The sequence below is a fragment of the Callospermophilus lateralis genome, chromosome 5, assembly GCF_048772815.1.
Source record: "Callospermophilus lateralis isolate mCalLat2 chromosome 5, mCalLat2.hap1, whole genome shotgun sequence".
Taxonomy (NCBI): Eukaryota; Metazoa; Chordata; class Mammalia; order Rodentia; family Sciuridae; genus Callospermophilus; species Callospermophilus lateralis.
The window spans coordinates 102,800,986-102,814,217 of record NC_135309.1 but is presented as its reverse complement, the minus strand read 5'-3'; the positions used below and the strand labels follow the sequence as shown (position 1 = coordinate 102,814,217).

Here is a 13,232-nt window from a genome sequence, read left to right as displayed (position 1 = left end):
AGGCTGCCTTTGTCCTGGGAGTTCTCTAACCCTCCCTTCTGTGCATTTGATTGCAAGGAGCAACACAGTGGACTCATAGTGGCTCAAACAAAAGATGATACTCTATGTAATCTCACATTACAGGATCCTCTGAGAAACATAGGACCTCCCTGTTCCTCCTCTTTGCAGTTCTCTAGGCTGTCTTCTTTGCCTGGCTGACTCCATAATCAGACTAGTGGCAAGATTGCTGCAACTCTTTTAGGCATCTCATCCAGAATTGACCATGTTCACCAAAGGAGAAGGAGCTACCATTTCTTCTATTTTATCTTATTATTTTATTTTTTAATTGTTAAATTTTACTTAATTTTAATTTAGTTGTATTTATTTGATATGCTGGAAATTAAGCCCAGGGCCTTTTGCGTGCTAACCACCCACTCTGCCACTGAATTACACCAGCAGCCCCTCCTATGACTCTTAGAAATGAAGGAACTTTTTCTGAGTTGCCTTTTATTATCTCATAATTGTCCCATCCCATTTCAGAATTGAATCACATCTTCATTATCGTTTTGTTTTTTTTGTTTTTGTTTTTTTTTTGTGTGTGTGTGTGTGTGCTGGAGATTAAACCCAGGGACCCTGTACCATTGAGCTACACCCTTAGGCCTTTTTATTTTTTGTTTTGAGGCAGAGTCCCCCTAAATTGCTGAGGCTGGAATTTACAATACTTCTTCCTCATCCTCCCTGAGATGCTGGGATTATAGGCAAGTGCCACTGCACCATGATACATCTTCATTCTTTTTTTTTTTTTTAAATTGGTTCTTCTTAGTTATTTTGATAGTAGAATCCACTTTAATAAAATTATGTAAGCATAGGATATCTCTTATTCTAATTAGGACCCAATTCTTGTGGGTGAGCATGACAGTGGGTTTCATTTAGGTATTTTCATATATATAGGAAAATTTTGGTAGATTTGTTCTGTCTTTTCTATTCTTTTGTTGTTATTGTTTGTTTGTTTGTTTATTGCACAACTATTCAGGCAAAGCTTTAATTGAGGGTAAGAAAGAGAAAGGAAAAGGGAGCTTTACGACCAGATGAAGGGAGCAGCTCTGAGTGAAAGAGAAGTCAAAGCTGCCCCTTATTTGAACCATCTAAGAGTTAGTTGTAGACATGATTATACCTCATTTCCAAACAAGTGTGCATCAATGCACATCACTTAATAACAAGAACATAACCACATTGAGCACTTGTAAATGAAAATACAAACTATTTTTTCTCTCTACTGTCACATTCAATACAGCACAAAATATTTCATTTCTTTTTTATATATTTTTTTTAGTTGTAGATGGACATAATACTTTTATTTTATTTATTTTTATGTAGCATTGAGGATGGAATCCTCACACATGCAAGATGAACATTCTACCACTGAGCCATAACCCCAGCCCCTCATTTCTTTTTTTTAATTTGTTCTAATTAGTTGTACATGACAGCAGAGTATCTTTTGGTTCATTGTACACAAATGGAACACAGCTTTTCATTTCTCTGGTAGTATATGATGTAGAGTTGCACCATATGTGCAGTCATACATGTACCTAGGGTAATGATATCCATCTCATTTCATCATTTTTCCTACCCCCGTGTCCCCACCCCTCCCTCTGTTTTGCCCAGTCAGAGTTCCTCCATTTTTCCCATGGTGCCCGCTTCCCTCATTATGGATCAGCATCCACTTTTCAGGGAGAACATTCAGCCTTTGGTTTTTTAAGATTGGCTTACTTCAATTAACGTGATATTCTCTAACACCATCTATTACCTGCAAATGCCATCATTTTATTCTCTTTTAATGCTGAGTAATATTCCATTGTGTATATATAACACAGTTTCTTTATCAAATACATTTATATACATCAGTGATGAACCCTCTGGAAGAGAAATTAGGAAAACAACCCCATTCACAATAGCCTCAAAAAAAAAATTTTGGAAATCAATTTAACAAAAGAGATGAAAGACCTATACAATGAAAACTACAAAACACTAAAGAAAGAAATTGAAGAAGATCTTAGAAGATCAAAATATATCCCATGGTTTTGGATAGGCAGACTTAATATTGTCATAATGGCCATACTACCAAAAACCTTATAAAGATTTAATGCAATTCCAATTAATATCCCAACAACATTCCTCATAGAAATAGAAAAGGCAATCATGAAATTCATTTAAAAAATTAGAGATCCAGAATAGCCAAAGCAATCTTGAGCAAGCAGAATGAAGCAGGAGGCTTCCACAATACCTGACCTTAAACTATACTACAGAGCGATAGTAACAAACACAACATAGTATTGGCACCAAAGTAGACCAGTGATACTGAATAGAAGACACAGAGACAAACCCACATAAATACAGTTATCCCATATTTGACAGAGGTGCCAAAAACATATGTTAGTGAAAAGATAGCCTCTTCAATAAATGGTGCTAGGGAAACTGGAAATCCATATGTAGTAAACTGAAATTAAACCCTCATCTCTCACCTTGCTCAAAACTCAACTCAAAATGGATCAAGGACCTAGGAATTTGACAGAGACCTGCGCCTAATAGAAGAGAAAGTAGACCCAAATTTTTATCATGTTGATTAGGTCCTTAACAAGACTCCTAAAGTGCAAGAAATAAAATCAAGAATTAATAAATGGGATGAATTTAAACTAAAAAGCTTCTTCTCAGCAAAAGAAACAATCAACAACGTGAAGAGAGAGCCCACAGAGTAGGAGAACATCTTTACAACACATGAGATAGAGCACTAATTTCCAGGATATATAAAGAACTTAAAAAACTCTACACCAAAAGAATAAGTAACCCAATTGATAAATGGGCTCAGGAACTGAACTGACAACATCACAGAAGATATACAATCAATCAACAAATATATTAAAAAAAAGTTCAACTTCACTAGGAATTAGAGAAATGCAAATCAAAACTACTCTTAAGATTTTATCTCACACCAGTTAGAATGGCATTTATCAAGAATACAAACAACAATAAGTGTTGGTGAGGATGTGGAGAAAAAGGTACACTCATACATTGCTGGTGGCACTGCAAATTGGTATAACCACTCTGTCTTTCCTATTCTTAAGCCAGTCCTTACAAGTGAGGATTGCAAGAATGACTTTGAATTGCCTAGATTAGTCAGGATCAACATTTGGAGCTGGATATGAGGACACTAACCCCTGAGTTAAATGGTCATGGAGCTAATTCCTTATGCTAATATCAGGGTTTTTATTTTTTTAGAGGTGGAATAGGTTTTAGGTCTTCATTGTACCTTCATATTTGATTTGTCATTGAGCTAGGGCTACACTTGAGGTTAAAAGTAATTTTCACTCAGAATTTTGAAGGTAGGTTTATTGTTCCCTTCCAGTATTGCTCCTGGCTATATCTATGCTTCATCTGTTAGCCTGTTAGTCCTAAGTTAGAGGTCCTTCCATAAGTCATCAGGAAAGTTTCCCAAAGTTTCTTTTAAATGGCTTCTAAGATGTTCCCTATTTCTGTTGATGTGGTAGATAAAGTAATGGAAACCTGTGTTTTTGTCTATTGCAACCTATAAAATCTTAGACAAGTCAGCTAACTTTATCTATCTTTAAATTTTTGTGAATCTATCCTAAAAGTGTCTTCAGGAATTATTTGATCATCAGCACACATCTTTTTAATAACTTTTAAGGAAGTTTGGCTTCAAAATAAATATTGCTATTTTCTTATAATAAGCAGAAACTTGAATTATTACATTCATTAATTCTAAAAAGAACCAAATCTGTTTTCAAAATATCCACTTTAGAAAGGGGCATAGCTCATCAGTAGAGTCCTCACCACGAACTTTTGTTGTGAGGTTATAAAGAAATGAGTTGTTTTTATTTATCTTCTCTCCTCCCTGGTTCCCTCTGCCTCTATGTCTCCATCCTACACACACACCTCCACTCAAGGAGAATAAAGGAGTCTTGAGGCAAAACATAATGAAAAGAGGTCCCCGAGGTGATTAAAAATGGCCACATTCTTTACCTGGTGTGAGAACTACAGTAGTTAATACTATGGTGGAGACCAGCATATGATGACAAGATTTAGTTTGTGCTGAGGTATGTGAAGGAAGGCATTAGGACAGTATAATATATTATATAATTTAGCTGTGGTTTATAGCTATTGTATAACATGTCTGTGTGTATATGTGTGTGTGTGTGTGTGTGTGTGTGTGTGTGTGTGTGTCTAGAGATAGAATAGGTTTTCAGACTTTGTATAAATGAAAATGTCTCCATTATACCTTCATATTTAATTTATAATTCAGCGAGGGCTAAAACTTGAGATTGAAAGTCATTTTCACTCAGAATTTTGAAGGACTACACCAAAAAACATTTTGCTTTCTTTTGGTGGCCTGCTACTGTTCACTTTACTATTCGTCTTGTGAGTATCAAAGTGAAACACAAGCATCCAGGTTTGCAGACACTGGTTTCTGCATACATGTGTCTTCCCTAATCTGTCCCCACCCACTTCCTCACCTGTTCTTTGTGTTCCTTAAGTTTCATTTGAAGCAAATGTTATTTTTAGTGGTTTGTAATACATGTTGGAGTCTGTGTACTCCTGAGCACATCAGTATTCTTTTTAACTCCCACTTCTAGCAGCCACTCTTAGAAAGCTATTATTTGTCTGCTGCCGAATTCTTGGAGGAGGATAAGGAAAATTCCATTGTATTTTTTCACTGTTGTGTTCGGTCTTTTTTTTCCCCCTTTAGTGATGAAAAAATAAAAGCATACACATTTGACAAATGAAATAAGAAAAAGCTCTTGATAAGCTTATAATCAGTGCTAGGGTCACAAAATCATTATAAATTGGGTCCGTTTTGGACATTTTTGCCACACAATACAGTTATACTGAATTTTATTTAAAAAGCTGCATAATCCTGAAGTGCATTAAGTTTAACAAAGATTAAACTGTGTGCAGTTTTATCTTCATATTATTGTACTTCATTATATCCCAGTTCTTTAAAAGTTTTAAATTCATGCGTATGTATTTGTGTGACACACTGGGTTTCCTGGGAATCAGATTCTGAGGTTTGCATTCAGGAATTTTATTGGAGAATGTCCTCATGATCAACCCAGAGGGCAAGACTGAGAAGTATTGTGCAGGGTTGGGTCTTAGGCTTTAGAAAACTCAGCAGAGAGCTCGGAGGCTGGGATGGTCCTTAGGAATTACCTCACCTTAGAGTTATAGGGCAAGGTCTTTATATACCCTTCATTAGTTAGCTTTATTAGTTTGAAATAATTTGAAAACAGTGTATAATAAATCATATAGTGGCTTAAAACAACGACACACATTTATCATCTCTTCATTTTCATGGTTAGAATCCAGGGGCAATTTAACTGAGCACCTCTGAGGTCTTTCAGAAAGCTACATCAAGATACAGCTCAGGACAGGAGTCACTGGAAGCCTTGATGAGGTAAATGGCTTCCCAGGCCTCCTACAGCTTTTGGCAAGCCTCAGAATGCAGAATCTACTTGTAAGCTCACCCATATGGCTGTTGGTAGTCCCTCACTGACTACTGATGAGAGTAGTTTGCATGTGAGCTTCTTCACAGAGCAACTTACAACATAGTAGCTGGCTTTCCTCAAAGAAGCAAGAAAGTAAGAGCGGCCAAGACAGAGGGCAGTGTTGTGTCACCTAATTTCTACAGTGATAGCCTATCACTTTTTATCATATTCTGTTTGTTAGAAGTGAGTCAGTAGGTTCAGCCCACACTCAAAGGGAGAGAATGACACAAGGACATGAACACTAGAAGACAGGAATCTTTAGTGGCCATGTTAGAGGCTACATGCCTATCCCTATAGCAGCCAGTTATTGGATGCCCACTGCCCCAAGAAAGGAGTGTACCCTTAGTGGAGCAGCTCTCTTCAGCTGCAGTCATTCCCCTAAAGAGGCCCAAAGATAGGGTTGCAGGCTAACAATCTTCCTGGCTAATGATAGCTGGGGCATAAACTCTTCAGTCCTAAGTGGGATCTAGGTAGTACTCAACAGCCGCCACTTCAGTATGTATATCTCTTGGGCAATCAGAATATTTAATAAACCAGAACTTTTCAGTCTCATTATTTAGGTTATGCAACATGTAATATTTCCTTATCTGTTTTAAAAGGAGAAAGAAATTATGTTGTATCATGTATCAAAACCATTGTTTTTTGATATAGAAGTTCAATTAAAATTTTGCAACAAATAATTGTTAAAAATTGTTTTAAGTGAATAAAGATCTTAAATGCAAAAACATTTTTTTAAAAAAATTTTTTAGTTGTAGTTGGACACAATACCTTTATTTTACTTATTTATTTTTATGTGATGCTGAGGATAGAATCCAGCACCTTGCCGGTGCTAGGCACAACCCGAGGGCCTTAAATGCAAAAACATTTTTAAAACACTATTTACCATTTTTCTAGATATGTAAAATTGATTAAAGTACCTAGTAAATGGCTAGGATCAATAGATTCTTTTTCAGATTGTAAATTTTTTTTGTTTTGTTTGTTTTTCTGTTTTAATTAGTTACACATGAGAGTATAATGATCTTGACATATCATACATTTGAATCATATGGGGTATAATCTCTCATTTTTCTGAGTGTATAGGTTGCAAATTTTAATAGAATAAAATTATAAGAACTCACATGTCTTCTTTTGTCCCCTACTATGTCAATTTTCTGGTGTGATTTTGATCACCTCTTGTTTTGTTCTGGTTTGTTTTTTTCCCATAGGTGAAGAAGAACAAGTGCCTGATTTTGTCACTTTTCTTTATCAAATAACCAGAGGAATTGCAGCAAGGAGTTATGGACTGAATGTGGCTAAACTAGCAGATGTTCCTGGAGAAATTTTAAAGAAAGCAGCTTATAAGTCAAAAGAACTTGAAGAATTAGTAAATGTGAAAAGGTCAGAATATTTGTGCTGCAGTTTTTGGTTTATAATGAAACCTTCCAAGTTGCCCAAAGAAAAGGATTATCCTGTAAAGTTAACATCAGATCTGCTTTTAAGCACATCTTCAAAGATTTTCAAATATTTAATTACAATGAAGTGAAAACAGTTCTTGGCAAAACTCAGGTGAATTCAGTCCATGTTTATCATTTTCAGTTTATCTTTATTGATCAATCCGTTTTTGATTAAGGTGCAACATTGTTTTTCAGTCATTTCCCTGAAGAATTAAGTTAACTCTATGTATGACAACGTATTAGCTGCTAAAAGCATTCAATTCTATACAGTTACTGAAAGAAACTTCAATATTCAAAACCACAGAGGACTTTTTTTATTCATAGATTTCATTCAGATAGGCAATGATTACATTTAAAAATGAAGAATTTTGTCAGAATATGAATGAAAATAATAGTATTATGTGATCATGGACTCACCATGTATCCACATTTCACTTGTTTGGGGAATTGTTATGACAAATTTTTCATTGTAAGCTGGCTTCTGTCACCTAAAATGCTTATGTGAATGTTTTCTACCTTTTCACCCTTGATACCCAGCTAGTAGGTAGTCAGTATATAAGTTAATCTTAATATATACCTGTTTATACTTCAGAAGGGAAATGGTTCTAAGAAAATATCATATTAGTAAATAGCATATTATAGCCTTTTGTATCCTAAATATAAATTGTAAAACAACATAAGCTCCCTGTCCTCCTGCTCCTGTGCCTCTACTTTGCCTGGAGAGTGTCATCTGCTGGGGACAGGACAATACTGCCCTGGTTGATAGCCACATGACCATGAGTAGACAAGATTGTTGATCAAATAGAAAGTCTTGGTTGGCCACCAGTGGTCCCTGTGTTACACTCCAAGCATATTAATTAATTCTGGAACTCTTTACCATATGTCAGTATTGAATTATTATTATATGTAGTATTGGTTGAAAATTAAAGAACAGTTGTTAACTTCTGTTCTGAAGTGGAGTTGTGCAGTGCAATCAGCTTCTCTCTCCATTTCCCTCCCCTGGTTCTGCATACCTTGTAATGGTGTGATGGTTGTGTTGACCAAGTCCAGAATACTGGAATGCTGCAAATGACACTTAGCCTTCTCTGTTGACACTCTCTCTAGATAATTTCCATAATGCCAGTTCAAAAGCAAAGTGGCATCAGTGGTTTCAATCATTTTCTGTTACAAGGCAAATTAATGTAAAAGTTTTCCAGAGAGCAGATTTAATCTATGAGAATTTAAAAATAAACTTAGCCTTTAATCATCTGCAAATTCTAAATTCTTTCTTGTCATCTTTGTTATTATTGTTTTTTTCCCTAAAGAAAGCTGTGCCACAAAGGATACATGTACAAGCTGGCAATATTTAGTTTATATTTGTTGCTTTCTACATAGCCTATAAAGCAAAAGCAAGAAAATTCACACATTGCTTATAAATATTTTCACTCTTCTGACTAGTGTGAGGCATTTATAAAGTTATCTTGATAAGATCAGAGAATTATTGAAAGAATTAAATTGAAATAAATCAGATAATTTATCTGGACACTATTTGTCTTGCCTTTTTGCTGAAATTTTGTGCCTTCCTGTGGAGTTTTTACAGTAGTTAATATATATTGAATGGTTACTGTGTGCAGAGACAAGTGTCAACAGTCATTTGTAGCAGCCTGGACACTCACTCATTACTGTTCTTATTGCTTTATGTACATTAACTCACTTAAACCCTGTGACAACCTTGTGAGTTGGGTAGTTTAGAGAAATGAAGCCAAGTGAGGGAAAGAATTGACCCAGGGTCACACACCTAATTGGAGATGGGGCAGTGACTGGAACTCAGGTTCTCCAGCTCCAGATGCTGAATACTTAACTGGGTTGCTGTTCTGCAGGAAAAATTTAAGTCTCAGTAATGCTGACATTTTCCTCTTTCATTAGCCAGCTTTATTTTATTAAATCAATTCCACTTTTGGAACTCTCAGCAGGAGTGCTTTTGTTGTCAGGTACAGATAAGCGCGCTCGCACACACACACACACACACACACACACACACACAGTCCCCCTCTGGCAGAGTTAAGAGGGGAGGAAGTTACACTGTCCCCTCTCTGCAGGGAGGGATTGTAGAAGGTCACATGGAGGCAGTGGTGATTTATAACTTCAATTCCTTATTACAGCAGCAGCTCTGCAAGGTTGGTGCTGACACAGTTGCCTAACATGGAGCCTGCTTGGTATTATAATGGCATAGGTTTTTCTTAGCTTTCCATGAGATGTATTGTCCCCGACAATTTCATTTCTAAATTAAGTATGTTGTTTTTTTCTCCAGGAAAAGACTAAAGTATTTTGCAAAATTATGGACGACCCACAATGCAAAAGACCTTCAACAGTGGACAGATGAGTTTGAAATGGAAGAAATACAGACTTCCTGATTGAAATGAAGACTACTTTTTGAACAAAAAAAAGAATTAAAAATACAAACCAAACAAAATAACTTTCCAGTAACAGCCCGTCTTTGTGTGACATGTGAGCATGGAATCATGACCATGGCATATTCCTTGGGAAGCAGACTTCTTCCTCTTGTGAAGAAAGTGTTTTTCAGGTTTCTGACCTACTGCATCTTTGAAGGATAAACACTTTTGAATATTAAGGCTTCCGTATGAAAATTAGAATAAAGTAAATAAAGTCTACAGTGGTAGAACTGAATACATGAACATTTGGAGAGTGATACAAAATTTTAATTCAAATTTCTACTTGTTTCATTTCAGATAATTGGCAACAGGGTAAATCTGGCAGAAATCTACCTTTCTTTTTGAACTAAAATAATTTTATAATGCCACCAGTTTATTCATCATGAACATAAGCAGTTTTGATAAGAAATAGAACTTCTAAGCTTTTAGAAACTAGTGCACAGAGTACAGAAAGAATAAGAACATATGAGATGTAAAGAGTTAAACATTGTAGTTAGTCTTAAGATTGTTGGATGAAATTACTTTGTCATTCATTCAAGTAATAAATGTTTAATGAATACTTGCTATAGATTATGGTATATCCTATTGAATTCAGACATTGTTCAGTTGTCATTTTTTAGATTTAACTGTGAAACCATGGTTGCTGCTCATAACAAAGCAATATTTAGAACAGAACTTGCTTATGTTGCTTATTATTGTTCGGTCAACCGATATAACACTCATGTGAGCTCCTTAGTGTTGAATTGTATAGCTTTCTTGATTCACAGTAACACTCCCTCCCTGCCAGATTAGGGTGACACATGCTCAACTATGTCCCTGGGTTTTTTTCAGCACTTACAATCTGGCTTCTCATATCCATGTGTTCTTTTGGTTTCTAAATATGTAATTCGTGTAAAGGCTCTCCATACTATTTCCCACCCATTTGTTATTCCTGCTCAGTTAAATTTCTTCCCCACATTTATTGAGCATACCTTAACCTTTTCTAGATTGTTAATGACAGTGACCCTAACAGAGACCCCAGACTCAAGAGTCAATACAGTGTCTATCAACTGACAAGAGTGTTTTTGTTGCCTCTTTTTAGTCACTCTCACTTTAACTCTCCAATTCCCAACCTTTGGAGTCAGGGAATGCTGTTCCTTGGTTGATTCCACCCCTCCAGAAATACTAATGTGTAGTGAAATTATCAAAAATTTCTCAAACTAGAGTCAAGTTAAAATGTATTCTTCAAATTTTAAAAAGCACTAGATGATTTCAATACTCGATAGGACTGTGAATGTTTTACATTATTTCTAACAAGATTTAAAAGATACTGTTATAACTTTACTGTCAGGCCAGAGAGAAAAAGAGTTGAATCCAGCCATCTCATACACATGCCAGAGGGACATGCAGGGACAGTCAGTCACTAGTAATGTCCAAGTGGACATTTGGGAACAACTCTGCCTCTGACTGGGCCAGGGTTCAGGCCAGCATCAGCATTCAAACAGACAGGAATACCAGGAGCAGTGGCAGTGCACACTGTCTGGCAGCTGACAGGGTGAAACATTGCAGGTTTCACATGCTGGATTTTCCAGCATGAAGCAGGATATCAGCCTGCCAGCTCGAAGTAGATCAGGCCCTGCTCCACGCCAGTTACTGAAGATTACACTGAATCCCTGTCATAAAGACTACATACATGCCATGGAGATGCACAGGAAAGCTGCAGTCCATTGAGTCTGTGTTCAAGATACCTGACTTCAGAGCAGCAGTTCTAATGTTGGCTATAACGAACATTCGTGGGAGTGGGGTTGGAGTGTATTGCCAGGAGTCATATTCTCTCAGACTTGGGTAGGAGCATTGAGCCTGGAAGCTAAGTGTCCTCAATACTTCAGACTGAGGCTGATGGCTAGTGTACAAAGGAAAGTAAATTGGAAATGATATATTCAGTGACTTGGTTCTTTTTAGCCACTAAATAACAAGTTAAAAACTGATCATTGTACAGTTACAACCACCAGATCCTCAAAAACCTAAACATAGACCCGTCTGTTCAGTAACCCCAAAATCAAATAAGAAAAAGGTCAAGGCTGGGGCTATAGTGGTAGAGCATACACAAGGCTCTAGGTTCAATCTCATAACCACGAGAAAGAGAGGAGACAGACAGAAGAGGAAAGGGAAAAAGGAAAAGTCAAGCATTTTTAACCAGTTTCAACTTTGACTTCCTGCTGTTTCATCTCTCATCAATGCTATCCGTGCTTACTGTTTTTAAAATATTTTCATTGTGTTAGCTTTTTGTAGCTGTGACAGATACATGAGGAAAAACTTAAAGGTGGGGAATTAATTTTATTTTAGCACACAGGTCCAGAGGTTTCCATCCACAGTTGGCTGACTTCTTTGCTTTGGGCCTGAGGTGAAGCAGAACACAGTGGCAGAAGGTTATAGTGGAGGAAAACTGCTCAGCTCTTGGCAGACAGGAAACAGGGGAAGGTGTTCCACACAAGAAATACCCTCCTAGGGCATGCTCCCCTGAGACCTACTGCCAGCAAGACCCCACCTCCTAACACTTCCACTACCTCCCCCATAATGCCATCCAATTATTAATACCATCAGTGAATTAATCCACCAATGAAGCCAGAGCCCTCATGAGCCAGTCACTTCCCCAGAGCTCCACCTCTGAACATTGCTATTGGGGAACAAGCTTTCAACACATGAATCTTGGGGGATACTTCAGATCCAAACCATAGCACTTATAGCTACTAATAACTACTACAAGAATATTTTTAAATCCATAGGACTATAATTCATAATTTTAAAAAGAGAAGGAAAGGAAAATGAAAACTGTTCATTTTAAAATTTTTAAAGAAAAAATGTAAAGCCCTAAGCATTTGAGTTATTCTTCTATCTCAGTGGTTCCCTGTGCGAAGTATTAAAATCATGATTTCAGGGCTGGGGTTGTGGCTTAGCAGTAGAGCACTTGCCTAGCATGTGTGAGGCCCTGGGTTTGACCCTCAGCCCCACATAAAAATAAATAAATAAAATAAAGCTATTGTGTCCAGTTACAACTAAAAACAGTATTTAAAAAAAAAAAATCAGGATTCCAAGTTACTACCTGAACCAACGGAGGCTAGACCCAAGCTTAGTATTTCTTTCTTTTTTTTTAAATACATTTTTTTTTACTTGTCAATGGACCTTTATTTATTTATATGTGGTGCTGAGAATCAAACCAGTGCCTTACATTTGCTAGGCAGGTGCTCTACCATTGAGCCACAACCCCAGTCCTCAAGCTTAGTATTTCTGAACAGCTTTATTGGCATTAACTTGCATACTGTACAATTCTCCCAATTTAGTGTATACAATTAATTGGATTTTCCTTTATTCACAAAGCTGTACAACTGTGAATCAATTTGCGAATGTTTGAGAATCACCCTGGAAAAGAAATCCTGTGATCAGCAATCACTTTTCATTCATCCCCAAGATCCCTGGTCCTAAACAACCACTAATCTGCATTTTGTCTCTATAGATTTGCCAGTTTTGAACATTTCATACAAAGGGAATTGTACAATATGTGGTCTTTTGTGTTTGAATTCTTTGACTTAGAATAGTGTTTTCAATGTTCATTCATGTAGCACAAGTATTTCATTCCTTTATATTGATTCATTCTGTGTTCATACCACATCTTATTTTTAACATTCATCGGTTTATAATCATTTAGATTATTTCCATTTTAGGCCATTTTTAAATCTGTGAACATTTTATATAAGTTTCTATGTGATAAAGCATATAGTAGTGTTTTTTTAAAATTCCCCTAGTAATTCAAATGTGCAGTCAGGTTTGTGAACCACTAATCTCAGTAATTA

General features: G+C 36.4%; 2 protein-coding genes across 2 annotated transcripts in view; one reads left to right on the top strand and one right to left on the bottom strand.

The window, feature by feature from the left end:
• Msh3 (mutS homolog 3) overlaps window positions 1-9,645 on the top strand; it is a 188,163-nt gene extending 178,518 nt beyond the window's left edge. The window contains exons 23-24 of the mRNA XM_076857073.2: window positions 6,743-6,914; window positions 9,261-9,645. Coding sequence (XP_076713188.2) covers window positions 6,743-6,914; window positions 9,261-9,363 — 275 coding nt within the window. The 3' untranslated portion in view covers window positions 9,364-9,645. The remainder of the gene's footprint in view (window positions 1-6,742; window positions 6,915-9,260) is intronic.
• The window catches only part of Dhfr (dihydrofolate reductase), a 216,281-nt gene that overhangs the window by 197,913 nt on the left and 5,136 nt on the right, over window positions 1-13,232 (bottom strand). The window lies entirely within an intron of this gene.